Genomic DNA, 18,644 nt, shown 5'->3' with positions numbered 1-18,644 from the left:
CCCATCAGCCTAACTAGGCTGATCTGCAAGGACATAGCACAGTTTATAGTTAACCTCATTAACAATGACAGTGACGACCTCCACACACTCCATCACGCACAGTTAGGCTTCGTCAAGGAAGGGATCATGCCTGTTGACCTCTTTGACACAGTCACCAAAGCCATGGGGGGGGGTGAGAATGCACACTGCCTACCTTGACCTGGAGAAAGACTTTGACAGTATAACCCACTTGACCATAACAAATGTACACTCTCAAGTATGCATCACACCATATGTTACCAGAGGGGTAGCACACTGGCGTGCTGACATGACCCACCTAATCCACATAGGGGAATCCACCTCAAGCGGTTGACCCATAACTAGCGTCGCCACCTGGTGTTCTGTGTTTGGGCCTCTGTTATGTGTGATTTACACTTCTGAGGTGCAGGGCACAGCCACTGGACTATGGGCGACCACATGTTGCAGACAACTGTGTGCTGTCACCGTATTTCCTAGTGATGTGGACACCTGCCTAGGAGGGTCTCATGCAGACACATGGCAGGTGCCAGAAACATGGCCTCAGGCTGCATACCAGGAAATGCAGTGTCAACCCCCTTTAGGGAGACTGACATCTCCACATATTATCACAGTACTAACATCCTAGGCACACAATCAGTAGTGAGGAATCTGTGCACACAGGTTGATGGCAGCATGACATTTCACCACCATGTTGATTCCCTTGTAAGGTAAATCTTCTACATGGCCCACCTTATACATAAGGATATGTCATCCAGGGGCATGGGGTCATAACATCCCTGTATTCCCCCAATAAGGCCCATTATTGAGTATAATCCCCCGTTTGTCATTCACCTCACACAGCACATGCAGTAGCTGGGGACATCACAGAGCCTCTGCACCAGGGAATACCAGGGCCTCAAACACCTACCATACACACATAGGCTATAAGCCCATCTCTCTACCCAGTTTCATACATACTCCTCAGAGGTGACCTCAGCCTGGCATACAAGGCAATCATGGACTCCACATTGATGGGACTGCTGCACAAGTGCAACAGAAGATCCACTTTATCAACCCACACACATGCCCTCAACCTGGTGTGTGACGTCCAGTAGGCTTGTTGATAGCTCAAGTGTGTGTCCTACAGTCCTACAGTGTGTGCTGTGACAGACTTTATGTGCCCACGCCCATCACTGCCATCTACTGTGGTGTGTCCCATATGGGCAACATTACAGTACATGTCATACAGCCACTATCTGACAAATACATGACTGGTACTACAAGTGCATGTGAACATTCCAGCAACATGTGTTACATAATACCTGAGAGCAGTGCAAATGTGGTGTAGGGTTTCCTCCTCGCAGGTGTTTGACATCTGCAGTACACATATGTTTGTGGAAGTGTGCATGTGGCTGATATATGTGGACCCCCTGCCAGACAAATGTGGATGTCTGGAAACCAGTTGGACAATATATAATGGTTGTACCCAGACTGTGGGGAATGTGTCTGTGGAATGGCAGACCCCTCAGAACACAGTAATATTACATTAATACCTGGTACTGTATTCATTCCCTTACATTGTATGCTTAATATGTACACACTGCTCCTGAGGTGGAGCCTGTCCCCCCCCCCCACTACCGCTGCCTATAACCTGCTGTTGTGCTGCAGGGGGTCACCAGGTATGCTAGACATAGCTGTCAGGCAATGAGATACAGGTGTGGAGCACACAGTAGCCTAGTCAGAGTACATCAGAAACAGTCAGGGACACCTGGACAATGGTTGAACTATGCCTGTATAACATTCAATGACTGAGAGGGGCTCACTGACAGTGCATGATGTGATATGCCAGCTGTATCCCCAGTAGTTACTGTCACTATTGTACAACAGACAATCCAGTAGCATTCATATGTGAGCTGACCATTGCTGGGGGACTCAGGGGCCAGAGCTGTAATCTATGTCACTGCAGACAGAGCCAAAATGGAAGACTGTAGTTGCTTGACAGCTGACTAACAGAAACATATCATTCCAAGATATGTTGTTGAGACTGTTGGAATTCCTATTTCCCATAACTGCATCCCCCCATCTGCATTCCATTACATGGGGAATTGTATGACATACATGGTATAGTGCTGTACTCATTTGTGAGCAGAAATCCAGTGGTAGTTTTCCTAGGAAAGCGCAGTGTGTCTTCATGAAGAAAGTCACAGACCTATTTAATAGACAGCAGCCTGCCTTTTGTAGGTAATGCTCATGAAAAAGAAGTTATGTTCTTACCATAACGTTCCATCTGTGTTGTTGATCAGCCAGCCAAAAACTCTCAAGCTAAGCTTACCCATAGTGCCCCTTCTCTTTATCACCTTAGGTCAAGTTTGTCTGTAAGAAAGAAAGTGGAGGCTTTATCTGAGCAAATTCCTTATCATGGAGCTTGGACTAAATCCAAACCTCCAAGAGTCTTTCGGAGGGGGAAGGAGGATGGGATGTAATGAATGAACCCCTGCACCAGCTGCTCTACCCACCCCTTCAGTAGTGTGAGACATCAACCGCATGGACGAGTTAGATACAGACTCCAGGGTGGCAAGCTGTGAGGCAACTTTGTTGCATATCTCATCAAATACTGCTCCTGCTAGTGTTCCCGAGAGTTCTGTGCTTAGATCTCTCTGCAGACGGGTAAAATGTGCCAAGTAATTCAAGAACTGAATGGCAAAGGTCGATGAAGCATATGCCCACTTCCCTAACCTGTCCATCACCCGAGACTCCCAGTTTGGGGGATGGACAGTAGGACTCACCTCGGCAAGTTCTTTCCTACTGGTAAGCCTTTGGACCAATGGGGGTGATCCTCTGGAAGGGAGAGAATTTTGTCTGGTTTTCGGGGGATAGGTTCAACGGTGTCAGGATTCCTCCAAGTGCACTGCATGATGAGCGGAACTAGATCATCTGCAGGTGGGGTCACCCAGGAAGTAGAGGGTCAAGCACAGAAAGCCTGCAAGAATACAGACTCCTCAGAGGAAGGATTGGTGAGCTTTCAGTCTCCCCGGTGCTGTAAAAATTTCTAGCGTCTCCAAAGGAGACATCTTCAGGGGGCAACTGTGGTGACCCTTCCCCCTCATCATAGTCTGTATCTTCATTAAGGGATTCTTTAGGGGAATCAACATGCTTCCTCTTGCACAATCTCTTAAGGGGTACCTCCTCAGTAGGGGCATTTGAAGAGGACTCCAAAGAGTGGGTGGCCTGTAGAGGGGTATCTTGAAGTTCCCGTGCTCGATGTCCCAGAGTAGTGGACTGTGTCAGCTGTGGTTCATAGGACATGTATATGTGGCATTCTGGCACTGAAGGAACCAGCTGTAAGCCTGCGGAGGCAAGTGCCCTCTCAATCACCTGGAAAGTAGGCCCATCTGAAGAAGGATGGGAGCCCAGGACCGAGAAAGACAACAACGGAACTGGGATCACAACCTGCTTCGACGAGCCCACCCCAGGGAAGGATTCACGAGAGGACTTAGTGCACCAAGAAAACCAGATCCGTAGTAGATAGCACCATAGAAAAAAATAGGTGCCATACTAGGGATCACAGTGCCAACAGATCAGTCACCATCCAAAGGATGGGTTGGCTCCAACTGAGTAGAAGACCGTAGGGTAGGTTCCAGAGCAATAGTAAGATCTACCAGTGGAACCAAAGGAGCTGGAACTGGGATAGGTGTCAATGTCGATGCCTCCAATACCTCCAAGGAGTTTGAAGGAGAAATATATGTTGGAATCTGTGGAGAAAATTCCTCGGCTCTGGGTAGGAAGAAGGGTTTAGAAATAGCTGGAATTCCTTTGGCAGCCAGGAGCTGATCCACAAGTCTCACTACGTTGAGATCCAAAAGGCTCCTGGAGGAGAGGGTTGACATCCCAGACAGAGAAACAGGGCATTCTAGAAAAGGCCTCAATTGTTGTTTGAAAAAGGGATCTACCATCGCGGAGTATCGGGTTGGAGGTAATATTTCACCCTTTGGCACAGTGGTCATGGGACCAGTAGGTTGTGTTTGAGGGAGGGTAGTGACCTGAATTGGGGAAACTATTTTGGTGCCGAGAGGGGGATTGGTACCATAGTGGAGGTTGGTACAGTATGAGCTGAAGTCTTCAACAGTTCCATAATACAGGATGGCACCGTAGATGGGGTTAGAGGCCATGGTGCCAAGGATGGCACCGTATAAGTCAATTTAGGGAGTTTTGCCTTTGGTTCTGTGGGGGACTTAACATATTTAGTCTCACTGGTATGTATGTAGAGAGGATGGTACAGATTGACTCCTCTTTTTATGTTCCTTCTTAGGAAGGGTTGAACCCTCCTCCTCAGATAGAGCCTCAGAGAAAGGAGTTTTTAGGAGACCTTTCAGTAGTAACTTTTTCCTCTCAGTAAAAGTGTGAGCGCTAAAGCCCTTACATAAGTCGCAAGGGGATTGAACTTTTTTACGTGAAACACCCCGAGACAATAAACACAGGATAAATGTCCATCAGAATTCGGCACTTTCCTGCCACACTGAACACACTGCTTAACACCTGTTGTCCCCTTCTTATCAGCCATTATCAACAATTCAAATAACAAGTCAGCAATGAGTGAAAGACTCTGCCAGAATAACCGTATATGAAGCAGGCACACACGCACACGGTCAAGAAAAGAAAGGACTGATTTTTTTTAATTACCAACATTGGTAATGAAGAAACATCCAATGGGTAAAGGAAAGGAAAAGGGGGGGGGGATACCAGCAAAGGTATTAGAGATTACAGAGGTAAGAGAGGCCTGTACCAGTAATGGTATGAACAAATACCATAATTTGATAAAGAAACAGAAGAGAGTCACTCAACAGATAGCAAGGGTAAGCAAACTATAAACGACTTAAAATAAGATAGAAAATTTCTAAAGTAGAGAAAAATTATCAGAGTTGAAATTTAAATTTTAAACCACTTCGCTTGAGAGCTGGCCTGATGCATCTTGATATTCTATGCGGCAAACAAGATCGAAGCTGAGAGAGAGGGGCACTAAGGATAAGCTTAGCTCAAGAGTTTTTGGCTGCCGCAAGCTTGTTATAATGGCTGACTCGGTTCCGAGGACGGAACCGATACCTATCAGTAATGAATGAATGAAGATTAACATCATCAGATCAGGTGATTGCCTATGCACCAATGTGCGACTCACTTGCTAATAGCATCCAGAACAGCTGGGTTACATTTTTATTAGCCAATGGCATGGCAACACAGTGCTATAATTAAGGCCTTCATGTAGGCCTTGGCCCATTTCTTGGCCTGTAAGGAGGACATTATTGAGGTGTGGGAGCTACAGCATCAGAGGGTAGGTAGAAATACTGTCCATTGTTTGGACTGATGTGGTATTTCCACAGTTTTGAAATACTATGCTTGCCCATTGTTAACAGATTTTCTGATTCTTTGGCAGTTTACTGTTTAACAATGTGTGTTTGGGTCAGTATGGAGACAGGCAGATGTGAGTGTCATACATCATTTTTGTCTGACTGTGCATGCTGCTGCAGTTGACATTGGTCTATCAGCTGTGTATGTTTGTAGGGGAAGAATGTGACACACGTCCCTGTCACATGACCATCCCCCCCAACCCTTTATGTATGTGTGTGTGTGTTGTATGACTGGCCTGTTCTAGATGTTTGGGAGGTATGTTAGGTCTGTAGCAGGTAGCTGAACATACTGCTGCATGTGTAGCAGGCTGCTGCATTCTGGCCAGTAGTCATACTGGGGACTGTGAACACAATTGGGGGACAGCAAGCTGTATATGTGAGTGAGGGAGCAATGTCAACTCTGTTGTGACAGCATAGCCAGGGTGAGGGTACCTATAACAGTCCGGGTGAGGCATGTGCCTCTAGTACATATGTTACACATAACAGTGCCATCCAGAGAGCGGTAGGTGGAATTTAGGACACGTATTCATATTTGTGACAAGTGTCCCACCCTACAGGCCTCTGACAAGCTACTGTGGGTGGCAGGGACTACAGTAGCAGCAACTAGTTCTGCTGGACATTGCAGGTCTCAGTTATTTCTATGTTGTATTGACAACCATGTAGTTGTCGTGCAACAGACTGGACTGTGGGTGTTCAGATGTCACACATGCTAGGTATGTCACAGACAGAGCTACTGACGCATTATTATGGCAGGTGTAGTTGCAAGACATATGTGCATGCATACAGTGTGTTACACAGGACTGGCATTTACTGTGTGTCCAGATGGGTATGGCATGTGACACTGACCTGTCTGTCCTGATTTTGTAAATCTGCACTGACTTGCCAGACTGCCCAGGCTATAAGGTAGTACCAGCTGCCACCAGCCACCCGTATCAGCTACTGTAAGGCCCTTACCAAAGGGTGACCAATTCTACAATGTAATGTTGCTGTTATCCAAATGGTAAGTGTGACCAGAACTTTTAAGGCTATTTAGGAGTGGCCTATACAGTATCACCAAATACATGTGCAAGTACTTTAAGAGCTTAAATATCTCTAACAAACCAGCCACAATTAAAAGATTTAAACATATTTAATAATAAATAAAAGCACAAGACAATACTCATTAATGCAACACAGTGACAGCAGAGTTCAGAATCACAGGAAATACTTTAAAACAACATTGCAGGACAGTCTCACATAAATACAGAAAACATCTAGACTAATCTTGCTATTTTCCTATCTCTACGAGAAATACTATGGTCTAAGTCTTACTTTCACAGCAAAGACAGGTGCTGTGGTGAGAGGTTGTTGTCAGATCCAAAAGAAGATTCAAAATGCACTAACTTTCTCTGAGAGATCGTTTTTAAGTTACTATCAATCATTTCTGCTGGGTCATCTCAGATTGCATAATTCTTGCCACCTTAGTTTCCAGGTCAACAGAAGCCTAAAAGTTAGCACCTCAGTGTCAGGAATACTTACTTCTTAGTAGCTGATGCTTATCTCTTAGAAGCTTGCCTGGAACTGGAAATCATAAAACTGTTGAATACTTTTACCCTTAAAACCTATAAGTATCTCTGTCTCAAGACAACAGAAAAGAATCCTAGCTGCAGACATTCTGTCTTCTACTTGTAAACGCACTCATAAAACTCTTTACTTATTTTCTCAGAGTTTGCAAGTTAACTCTTGTATGTCCCAAATTCTACTATGAAAACATACATTTGCACAGGCATATAGTCCATATACATTCTGCTCTCTTCCAACAGGGTGCACTGTGGTTACATTCTTGAAGCTCAGTACAGACCATATAGTTTTCTTACATTTGCAAGACAAGCCTGTGGATCATATTAATATTTACAAATGACATAGGATTATTTACAAAATTCTAGCTAGCTGGGCTGGCAGCCTTCACAGTGAGCATGGCGCAGTGCAAACCCACTTAGCTATGTTTAAACACACGCTTTTCTAATTAATTAAATGCATTCAGTTTCTATGTTTAGATGCCTGGCACATGTCTACTGCCAAGCGCTGCGCCAAGCAAACACAAAAATTATTTAAATGTGATTCACTTTATTATTTAAGTGCCATCCGGCACTTTAACAGTGCAGGGGGTGTGTTACTCATCCGCAGACACTGTAACACACCCCCTACACTGATTCTGTAACTGTGCTACATATGGCTCTCTCTCTCAGTAGTGCGCCTTCATTAATATGCAAGGTGCACTGCTGAGGGGGAGCAGTAGACCCGGCCACAGTACACTCGATGTAGGACTTACACTATTCCTACATGGAGTTTATTAAACCTGGGGGTGAGACTTCTTGAAAGCATTAAGTAATGTATTCTTCTTGGTAAATAATTTATTTATATGGGTATTCCACTAACTAGTTTTGTTTTGAAATTTCTCATTCTTTGTACAGCTACGAACTGTCTTATCAATGCAACTACTTAAGTGGGGTAGAGGTCAGAGGCATAGGCAGTATCTTTGGCAATGGGATCCATCAGAGGAGGATTGCAGTGGAATTAATTAAGGTAATCAAATAACTGAAGAAGGCTTGCTTTTGAGAAGCGCCAAAACACAGAGGTATTCACAAGGGAAGCATTACAGGTTTTAAAGAAAAGTCTGATTTAACAAGGGAAAGTTAATTAAATGAAGTGTACAAAAAAGTGGCCTATTTGTGATGAAAAGATCATGGATTGTGGGGTCTCTAGTAAAATTATCTGTTTGTACAAGGGAGTTAACATTTACAATTTCAGTGAAATACTGCTCATGTCAACAACTGGCAGCTTACTATTTCTGTTTCATTAGGGGCAGGATGTTATCAAATAACTGTAGAACTGTTTCAGAGTCTGCCTGTAAGGTAAGATAAGGCCAGTTAGTGACAGCAAGATCATATTGCAACTGCAAACCGACAAACATGGTAGATACTGTACTTAACTGATGACCCCAAGTACATATTGTACTTTAGAAGAACAGATGTCATACTTAAAGGATTGCTTTAGCTTCTTGAACATCACACATTTTTGTGTTATTGGAACATAACATTGGATGCAGGATCATCTGGGGTATTTGTTTGACAGTTACTGTGGAAACAGACAAGTTTGGTTGTTGTGTCTTTCGGCTTTTCCCGGTTCGGGGTCGCCACAACAGAACTCCGGTCTGCTAATGAATGGCAGTTGATTTTTATGTGCTGAGTTGCCGGTCCTAACGCACAACCTTCAACGAAGGTACGCCCATTCACGCATGTCTCCACAGTAGACGCTCTAGCTGAGAATCGAACGGGACAATGTCTTGCTGTGAGGCGACAACACTACTGCAGCACCACCACAAGGGGACTATTTAGTTTCTTATAAATACACCACTAACACTTCGATCAGTCATTTGATGGACATTTCAAATTAGTTCGTAAAACAAAGAAAGAAAACTGAGACAGGCAGACAAACACAGACACAGAGACACACACACACACACACACACACACACACACACACACACACACACACACACACACACACACAAAAGAGAGGTAGACAATATGAGAGAGGTCTACAGCTTTTGAAGTAAAGGGGCAGCAAAGCCTTTTAGGTCAACTCCAGCATTGTGAGCAGGTAGTTCTTTGTACTGCTGCTAATGAGCCAAAGCAAAGAGAATTTTGTGTTTAAGAAACAATCACAATTGACCAAGGACTGCTCTGAAACTTGGACTGGTTTGCTTTGATAGTCGTGGAGTACCTACTTATTTCTTTCATTGGACAACTCCAGCATTGTATCATCTTGTACTTACTTGGGTACTGATGTTCATTAGTTAAACGGAACTAACTCCTTTTACTTACACAGGGAAGTTATTCTGGATACATATGGGTCACATCCCTGCATAACATCTGTCCTATTTAAGAATGAAAACAGCATTCAGTGATGGTCTTCAAATGAAGGATGCAAAAAACAGCTAAAATTATGTGAACTGTGGGACATTTAAGAGATTCACAGCTGGTGGCACTATTTCAGGGACCCTTAAAGTGTTCTGTCACACTTCATACATATAATACAGTACTTGCAGCATAGGTTCATAGCAAACTACTAGGCTAACTTTCTTAACATGCCATTCTAAACCTAGCCAATTTCCCTCCTAAAGGTGAGAATCAAACACTATACCTTGTGTCTGTGAATCAAACACCTTAACCATTACACCAACCCTCCCAATCAATTAAATGTTGTGATGCAGTTTTAACTCTATCACACCTATATTATGTAGACAGTTTCTTAATTAAATAATCCAAAGTAGTTATGCTGCCAGTACGCCAAGCAAACGTTCCTTTTCCAGAGTCACAAAAATAATGTAAAAGTCCAAAAACAAACGGAAACGGAACGGAGCAGGAACGAAAAATATATATAAAATCACTGAATTTATTGTCAAAGAGACATAGGGAAATTGTATATACAAAGATTAGTGCTTTTGCTACAAGAGCTTCTTCAGATCATTAACAACTCATCAGATACTCCCCTAAATATATATACTTATTCAAATCAAACCAACCTATCACATTCACAAAATAATTAAGTCTTAAAGCACTACCACTTGCTTACTAACCTATGTTATAATACACTAAAACATTAAAAACATCCAACTATTAAAAAACATAAAAACATAAAAATCTCATATCATACATAATAATATGACACAAATGTAATGAATGCTATTCAGAAAAATAAAAAAAATGTATATATGAGAAATGTAAACAGGGAGAAAATATATATGAGCAGAGAGCACATAAATACTAGACAGCACATAAAACATCTAAGGACCTGAATATTCATAGTTCATCTGATATTCCTACGTTTCCTTAACATGGGCTTAATCGAAGCCCTTTCATTGAGTCGGTTGCTTCGGCAGTTTTAATACCATCCTTTAGTTTAGTTCTTTCTAGGCCAGTAAATAAAGAACTGTGTGTATACAAGAATAAGCAGTTTCCACATTTTTCCCTGGAACTTCTATAATTATTGCAATTAAAAATCTTTCAATGTTAAAGTGACACTGAAAACAGTCTAAAGAGCCGTGTGACTTCAGCAAATCAAAAAGGAACACCTCTATGAAAAAGCTTTATTTTGTGCATCTTTTACAAGAAATAATGAACAATGATGCTACCTTCCATCTCAATAGTGGAAGCCAGAAAAGTGAGAGTCTTTTAATGATCTGCAGCATTTCCATTTTAGAAGGACAGAATTTAACTTTTGTAAACATCATGCAGTAAGCTTGACTTAACGGCTTTAGTAAGTCTCCACCTGTGTGGGTCTCATGAACAAATTCAAACACACACACACAACAAATATCTGAAAATCTTCAGTAACATTTTCTGATCACACTTACACAGTCTAAAAAAGAATCTGAAAAATTATCCGGACATATGCCATTTTTCATGCTTTTGGAGGGAATTGCTTAAATTATGTCTGTTCGTGAAAATGAGAACAGATTGTATCCCTAGGTCAATAACCCTTCTAGCAGAAATTGAAAATAAATCATTCAGGTCTATAAATAAAGTACTGCATCAAAAGTGAAGTACTTTAAAAGACTACTTACCCATACAACTCAGATAACTAACAAAAAGCTGCCTGAACTTCAGCCAAGGTACTGGACAAATAATTTTCCAAAACAATCTTCTAGCTTTTGTTGCCAGCTCCACAGCATACAAGAACAAAACCCTGACTAAAACACAAGGCAATCCAAATTGATTTCCAGTCTGGGCACTCGCAGGGCTGGCACAACAGAGAAAAAGAAACAATCAAGTTATGTTTGCTAACCTCTCTCATGGGGGAACAGTGTGAGTATACATGTCTGGATTGCACAGTCTGCATTAGATTCCACAATGGAGGCTGGAGAACACAAAAATGCTTGTCTCAAGGGGCAGGATGGATATATCTATCTATTAAAACCATTCTCAGTGGCCTACCGCACACCCACCACCTGGATGTCAATGGACATATCAGGAGCATGTGCAGCCATAAAGTACAGTTTTGTACCTACCATAAATGTAGATGTTTGAGTGTATTCACTGGTGCAGTCATTACACTTGGGTTATCCTGCCATCAGGCGGTCCCACAGTCGGCCAGAGTTCCAAAGTCTTGGTCCGGCGTCGGTTGCTGTTGCTTCTTCCCTGATGTCAGAGGACCAGGGGTATATAAGATGCAGCCAACGCCATTTTCTTCAGTTTTTCTTGCCCCAGATGTCAGCTGCCCCCAAATAGGTAGGCAATACATACTGCTAATGACACATACATAAAAAAATACGAAACAATACCTTTAGCTACAAGCAAATACACCACATAGGTTGTACAGGATATAGAGGTATAGATAAGTCCCAGCTAGGAAAGTGGGGTTGGAGGGAGGGTAACCTGGACTGCAGCAGTGAATATACTCGAACATCTACATTTATGGTAGGTACAAAACTGTACTATGTTCATCGTGTTTCACTGCTGCAGTCATTACACTTGGGTTGAATCCCAAAGCTGAGGTTGGGCGGCTGGGTCTATATAGGATTAGGAGTGGCTATGAGGCCCTGCAGAACTGCAGCGGCAAAGCCAGCTCTGGATTTGGAGTATAGAGGTAAGTGGTAATGCTTGGTAAAGGTGTGCACTGAACTCCAAGTTGCAGCTTCCAAAATATCCTTGGTTGGCACTCCTCTAAGAAAGGCTGCTGAAGTGGCTGTCGCCCTGGTAGAATGAGGCTTAATGTTACTAGGCACAGTTTTTCAATGTTGTGTGTAGCAGAAACGGATACAGTGTCCTATCCACTTTGAAATGGTCTGTTTTGAAATAGCCTTTCCCTGTGATCCTGCAGCATATGATACAAACAGCTGCTCAGTTTTCCTGAAAGTTTTTGTTTTGTCCAAGTAGAAATGTAACTGCCTGTGTATGTCCAATGAATGAAGAAGTCTCTCCCCTTTATTCTGGGGATTTGGATAAAAAGTGGGCAAGTGAATGGTTTGGTTAAGAGCCACACTGAATACTACCTTTGGCATAAAGGTAGGGTTTGTTCTTAAGGAAACCCTGTCTTATTGAAAAATGATGAAAGGTTCCACTGCCATTAGTGCCTATAACTTGAGACTCTCCATGCTGAAGTTATTGCCAGCAGCAGAGCAGTTTTCCATGACAAAAATTTTAATTCTGCTGAAATGGCTGGTTCAAAAGGTGGTAGAGTAAGTTTTTCCAAAACAAAGTTGAGGTGCCAGGTTGGTGTTGGTGCTGTCCGGGCCGGTCTTATGTTTTTAGCCCCTCTGAGGTATTGTCTTAGTAATGGGTGTGAAAAAATAGGAGGATCCGTGTTGTAATCCGCTGAAATAGAGACGTGGATCTTAATAGATGAAAAGGAAAGGCCTTTGTCCAGCATCTCAGTTAAGTATTGTAATATCTGAGGAATATTTGGGACAAGAGGGTTAAGGCCTTGAGCCTGGTTCCAGGCGCAGAATCTTTTCCATTTTTCTGAATAAGATTTCCTGGTGCTGGGCCTCCTGGCCTCCAAAATGACATCCATAACAGCTTTAGAGAGGAGTGTTGACTGTTTAGTTAAGTAATCTGCCATGCAGCCAGATTTAAGGTCTTGAACTGGCTGTGCAGGATCTGATTGTTTTGCTGAGTCAGAAGATGAGGTATTTCAGGTAAAATCCATGCTGGGCCTTGAGCCATGTTCCTTAATACTGGACACCAGTGCTGTTGTGGCCAATCCGGAGCAATGAGGATCATTTGTGGCCTCTCTAGTCTGGCTTTTAGGAGTACCTTTGCTAGGAGGGGCAGTGGTGGGAAGGCATAAACTTTTAGTGTTTTCCAACTGAATGATAGGGCGTCCAATTTCCACGCTTGTGTGTGGTAAGTCCTTGTGCAGAATTTCTGTAGATGGCAGTTCAGAGGGGAGGCAAAAGGATCTATGTCTGGGCTCCCCCATTTCTGAGTTATCATTGTGAATACTTGTGGATTTAGTTTCCACTCGTGAGGATCCATGATGTTTCTGCTTAAGTCGTCTGCCAGTGTATTTTTCTTTCCTGGCAGGAATTGTGCTTGCAGTTGAACTTGATAGGTCAGTGCTGTATTCCACAAAGTCATTGCTTGTCTGCATAGGGGGTAGGAATGTGTGCCCCCTTGCTTGTTTATGTACCACATAACTGTGGTGTTGTCCATCTTTAGTAGCAATTGTCCTGGATGTATAAGGTCCTTGAAAGCTATCAGGGCATTTTGTACAGCTAGCATCTCTTTTTGATTGATGTGGAGATGCATTTGGTCTGTGGTCCACTTGCCCTGGATACATTGTCCTGCCATGTGTGCTCCCCAGGCGTAATCCGATGCATCTGTTGTTATTGTCTGCCTGGCTGTGGGTAAAGTAAAAGGCTGTCCCTTGTTGTGGTGACATGCCTGTGCCCACCATTGAAACTCCTGTTGAAGGCAGGGGATGAGTGGTATTACTGCTTCCAAACTGTGGCAGTGCTGAGTCCATACACTTTTCAGATACCATTGTAACTTCCTCATATGCAGTCTGGCATATGGAATTAGTAGTATGCAAGATGCCATGAACCCCAAGGCCTGCAGAATTTTTTTGCAGGGAGTTGGGTTTTTGTTGCCATCAATTGAAAATATTGAGTCAGTTGTCCTTGTTTGTCTGGCGTGAGATAAGCCATTTGGGCCGTTGTATTTAAGCTGGCACCCAGGAATATTATCTCCTGTGAGGGCACTACTTTTGACTTCTTTTCATTTACTGTGTACCCTAGGCAACTTAGCAAGCTTTTTACAAATGCCAGATGCTTTAGAAGAATGTCCTTGCTTTCTGCTTGAATAAGGCAGTCGTCCAAGTATGGGTATATTTGAATTCCCCTTTGTCTGCAAAATGCAATTACTGGTACCAATTTTGTGAAGACCCTGGGCACAGTAGATAAGCCAAAGGGCAGTGCAGAGAATTGGTAATGCGTTGAACCTGCTAAGAATCTCAGGTATCTTCTGCAATTTTGTCTGATAGGGACATGCAGGTATGCCTCCTTGAGGTCCAAAGTTACTAGCCAAGTCTTCTTGCCCAGCATGGGAAGAACCTGCTGTAGTGTCAACATTTTGAATTTGGGAACATCCAGGTAAGTATTTAGAGAAGAAAGATCCAGAATGGGCCTCCAGGCTTTGTCCTTTCTGGGGACCAGAAAGAGTCTTGAGTAAAATCCTTGTCCTTGCTCTTGTGTTGGTACCTTTTGAATAGCTCTTATGTCCATGAGTGCTATAATTTGTTTTTGAGCCTCTTCCCACTGATTTGGTGGCAGGTTTGGCATTCCTTTTAGCCTTGGCAATGTGTGAAAGCGGAACCTGTAACCTTGAGATACAGTATTTAGAACCCATTTGTCTTGGGTGATGATATGCCAATTGTGAGAAAAAAGTGCTAGTTTCCCCCCCAAGGGAGCTGCCAAGAGAGAAGTGCTTGGCAGCTGAAGGGGGAAGTCATTGGGACTGTTTCCTAAAAGGTTGTGACCTGTCTTCCCCTCCTTTCTGGGTTGATGTACCCCATTGTCGAGGCCTATAAGAACCTTGTGGCTGACCACTGCCTCTTGGACGTCTGTATTTGCCCCTTTGAGGTCTGTCTGTAACTGGAAAGGACCAATTTTTTGTTGGCCAATTTCTGCTAAATCGAGGAGGCTGCACCTGTAAAAAATCCTTCACCATTTGCATAAATTTTGCCTTATCCTCCATTTTCTTTAATACCACTTCTGCCTTAGCTCCAAATAAGACATCCTGCTGCAAAGGCGCATCCAATAATTTTGCTTTGACATGATCAGGTAAACTTTGTTCTTTTAACCAAGCATGCCTTCAAATGACAGACCCTGTAACTGCTGCTCTGCAAGAGGCCTCTAATGAATCAAAACCACATTGCAACGTATGTTTCCCCACTTGTTCTGCTGCATGCAATAAATCCTGCATTTCCTTATAGTCAGGAAGATCTGAATTTGTAAGCATTTTTTGTTGTAATTGAGACAGTAAATATTGCTGATATTTAAGCATGTGAAACTGGCAATTTAAGGCCCTCATTGCTAAAGTTGCAGATGTGTATACTTTCTTCCCCCATCTGTCTAATGCTCTAGCATCCCTGTCAGAGAGAACTGGATTTTGGGCTGTAGAGGCCTTTACCCCTTGTGACCCTGGGAAATAGTTTCAAGGTCAGCAACAGGACTTCTGTAAAGAAATTTGTGAGAGTCAGGGACCCTGTAGTATCTGTCTGGTTTGACTGGAGCAGGAGGCAAATAATCAGGATTTAAACTGGATTCAGAGTACACATCATCCACAATGTGTAACACTGGCGGAATAGCAAGGGGTCTGTGTTGAGGCAGTAAAAGGAACTCTCGGAGCCTTTTCTTGGATTCTGAGTAATCCTGGCCCTCCCAGTGGAAATGCTCCCATATGGTATGTAATGTTTCCCTAAAAGAGTAGTCCTATGGAGGAGAGGCTGAAGGAATTGAATCTTCAGCATCAGAGTCCACATAGGGGGGTATAGAGTATCCCTAATTTGATGAGGAATCCGAAGAAATGGACACCTGGTCAGATGAGTCACAGTCTGCATCCTATCTAGGCCTTTTATCAGGAGGGGGATGGGAACCCCTGATCAGAGTAATTAAGTCTTCGGCCATTTTGAGCATCTGTTTTTAGGCATGGCCTGTCCTGGTGAATGTTGAACTTGCTTCGTTACTTTTAAAGGGGTTTTAGTTTTGGCAGAAGATTTGATGCTTAGTTGAGTAGGTCTGAATACACCGTCTGAAGCTGAGGGTTGTTCAGCTGCTCCGGATCCCTCTGAAGGGATAGTTTTGGTAGGCCCTAAATCTTGAGTATCTGAAGGCCCAGCCATGTCCACATGGGAGTCGGAGGCAGCCTGTGGTTCAAAGAAACGATCGTCAGGGGCTGCAAAAGTGCCTTGCTGAAAACCGGAGAACCGGTGACTGGCCTAGAAGAGGCCTCGTCGTCAGTTTTGGGCCTCGGATGCCTGTCCTTATCTTTGCGCTTTTTGTGAATCTCGGTCGTCGGTTGCTCCGATGGCATGGTATAATTGAATTTTCTGCCGAAGTAATGTCGGGCAAAATCAAACCGATGTTTAATAGTGTGCTTGTTAAACCTAGCACAAAACCGACAACCAGTGACGTTGTGATCTGGGCCTAGGCATGGGATACAGTAAGAATGAAAATCCTTATGAGGTATTTGCTTCCCACAAGAAATACAATTATTAACTTTTACTGAAATCAGTCTGAGGCAAGAAAAATTAGCTTTATAGAAGACTTCGGTTCTGAAATTCGAATGAAAATCTCAGGAGTCGGCCGACTGGCACTTGCGAACTACTTTTGCTTCGGGCACCGTGCGGCAAGAAAGACTGAAGAAAATAGCATCGGCTGCATCTTATATACCCCTGGCGCTCTGACGTCAGGGAAGAAGCGACAGCAACCGACGCCGAACCAAGACTTTGGAACTCTGGCCGACTGCGGAACCGCCTGACGGCAGGATAACCCAAGTGTAATGACTGCAGCAGTGAAACACGACGAACATCGAGAAAAAAAACTCAATTCTAACTTGTACGATGTCATAGCTCCCAATATACTAGGGCTTCATCTCTAAGGGCAGAGGGGTATAGGGCATTGGTCAACAGAGTGCCTAGGAGGAGGCTTGGTGGTTAAAGAGGGGCTACTGTGCAAAAGAAACTGGTAATCAAATAGATCCTTCATGGACTCTTTTTTTGCCAGGATCTAAGCCACAAGTGCAAGGGACAGTTTTCAGTAGTCAGTCATTTAGCATTACTTTGGGAGCCAAGAGAAAATTCATACAGATATGCAGAGAGCATGCAAACTCCAGGCAGTCAGTAGTAACCTTGGGGTCAGGCCTAAACTGTGGACTTTGGAGATATAAAGAAGAAACCTTAACCACCAAATCACTGTAATTTATCCACCTGAACCCTCTACCAGGGTCTTTTGCTGAGCAAATGCAAATCACCATCATGTCAACAATGAGTGACACTCTACTGACCTTATCTTGAAGATGCCACTGCAGTTAATGCAAACACATTACCACCTGATGGACAACTACAAATGTCAAGTCACTCTAGAATGCTGTAGAAAATGCTTAGCATGCTTTAAGATCAGTACTTACGTAATGAGATAGGCGCTCGGCATTCAAAGCACCTATAATCTTGGCTGTCCAATCCTCTTTCAGGACAAATATTAAGTTCATACTCAGACTGGTGACTGACTTTTGACCTTACACACTGCCTACTTATGAGGTTGAGGCATTTACTGTGGCAGCGGTAGTAACAACCTGTGGACAGAAAGCAAATCAGTAAGAACAAGCAACGGTGCACAAAATAAAACATAGTATTAAAAAAGAAAGCCCAAGCATGCTATTTGGGCAATTCCATTATAATAAAAAATGAAAATACTCTCAAGTGGTGATGAGTGCATGGGTTTAGAGGAAAAAATATTAAAAAAGATATATATACTTTATAGGACTCTAGAACATATGCATCATCTGACAGCTACTCATCTGAAACACATACAGAAGATTCAGAGAGGGAAAAAAGGACACATTTTTTGGTGTTAATACAATATGGGGTTATAGCTTGTTGACAGAAGTATGACGAGTCTCTCAGAAAATTAAAATATTTTTTCCTCACTTTCAATTCAATTTGCATAAACTGGCTAGGTGCTTGGTACATGTGATCCTTAGCATGCTGGGTGGGGATGGGTCTATGATCCTCTTATGGCTCAACTAAATGAAACGTCTGAGTCAAACCTATAGTTGTTCTTCAAAAGTCTGTATTGGTTTGGCCAGTACAGCTTCCTTTGTTTGACCCAGGGCCACCAGATGAAACTGGGGATTCTACTGGGACAGTAAATATTCTCCTTAAACTTTCAATGAACTTATCTGTTCTCTGCACTCCAAAAGCAACATGAAATACTCAACCAGTGAAGTTTATATTGGCATACAATAAGTTTCAAACATTGCTCAGTAACATCACCATTTGCTATTCCAACCATGCACACTTTGTTTGCCACACAGTGCTCATGATTCTAACTTTAAATATATACAAATCTATGACTGGGTTATATCTCGGACAAACTTTAACCATAACTTCAAACCTAAGTGTCACTCGTCCCTCTATACACTGAAAACGAAGCAGGCATGATAGCTCGTTTAAGATGCTTTACTACATAGAAACACATTA

General features: G+C 43.0%; 1 protein-coding gene across 3 annotated transcripts in view; it reads right to left on the bottom strand.

The window, feature by feature from the left end:
* DEF8 (differentially expressed in FDCP 8 homolog) overlaps positions 1 to 18,644 on the bottom strand; it is a 1,140,218-nt gene that overhangs the window by 573,715 nt on the left and 547,859 nt on the right. For all 3 annotated transcript variants that reach the window (XM_044081732.1, XM_044081731.1, XM_044081734.1), the window contains one exon: positions 17,573 to 17,737. In XM_044081732.1, the coding sequence (XP_043937667.1) occupies positions 17,573 to 17,737 (165 nt within the window). The remainder of the gene's footprint in view (positions 1 to 17,572; positions 17,738 to 18,644) is intronic.

Source organism: Protopterus annectens, chromosome 8.part1, assembly GCF_019279795.1.
Source record: "Protopterus annectens isolate FY-2018-M chromosome 8.part1, PAN1.0, whole genome shotgun sequence".
Taxonomy (NCBI): domain Eukaryota; kingdom Metazoa; phylum Chordata; order Ceratodontiformes; family Protopteridae; genus Protopterus; species Protopterus annectens.
Note: the sequence above shows the minus strand (reverse complement) of the source record. Positions and strands in the feature narration are given on the sequence as shown.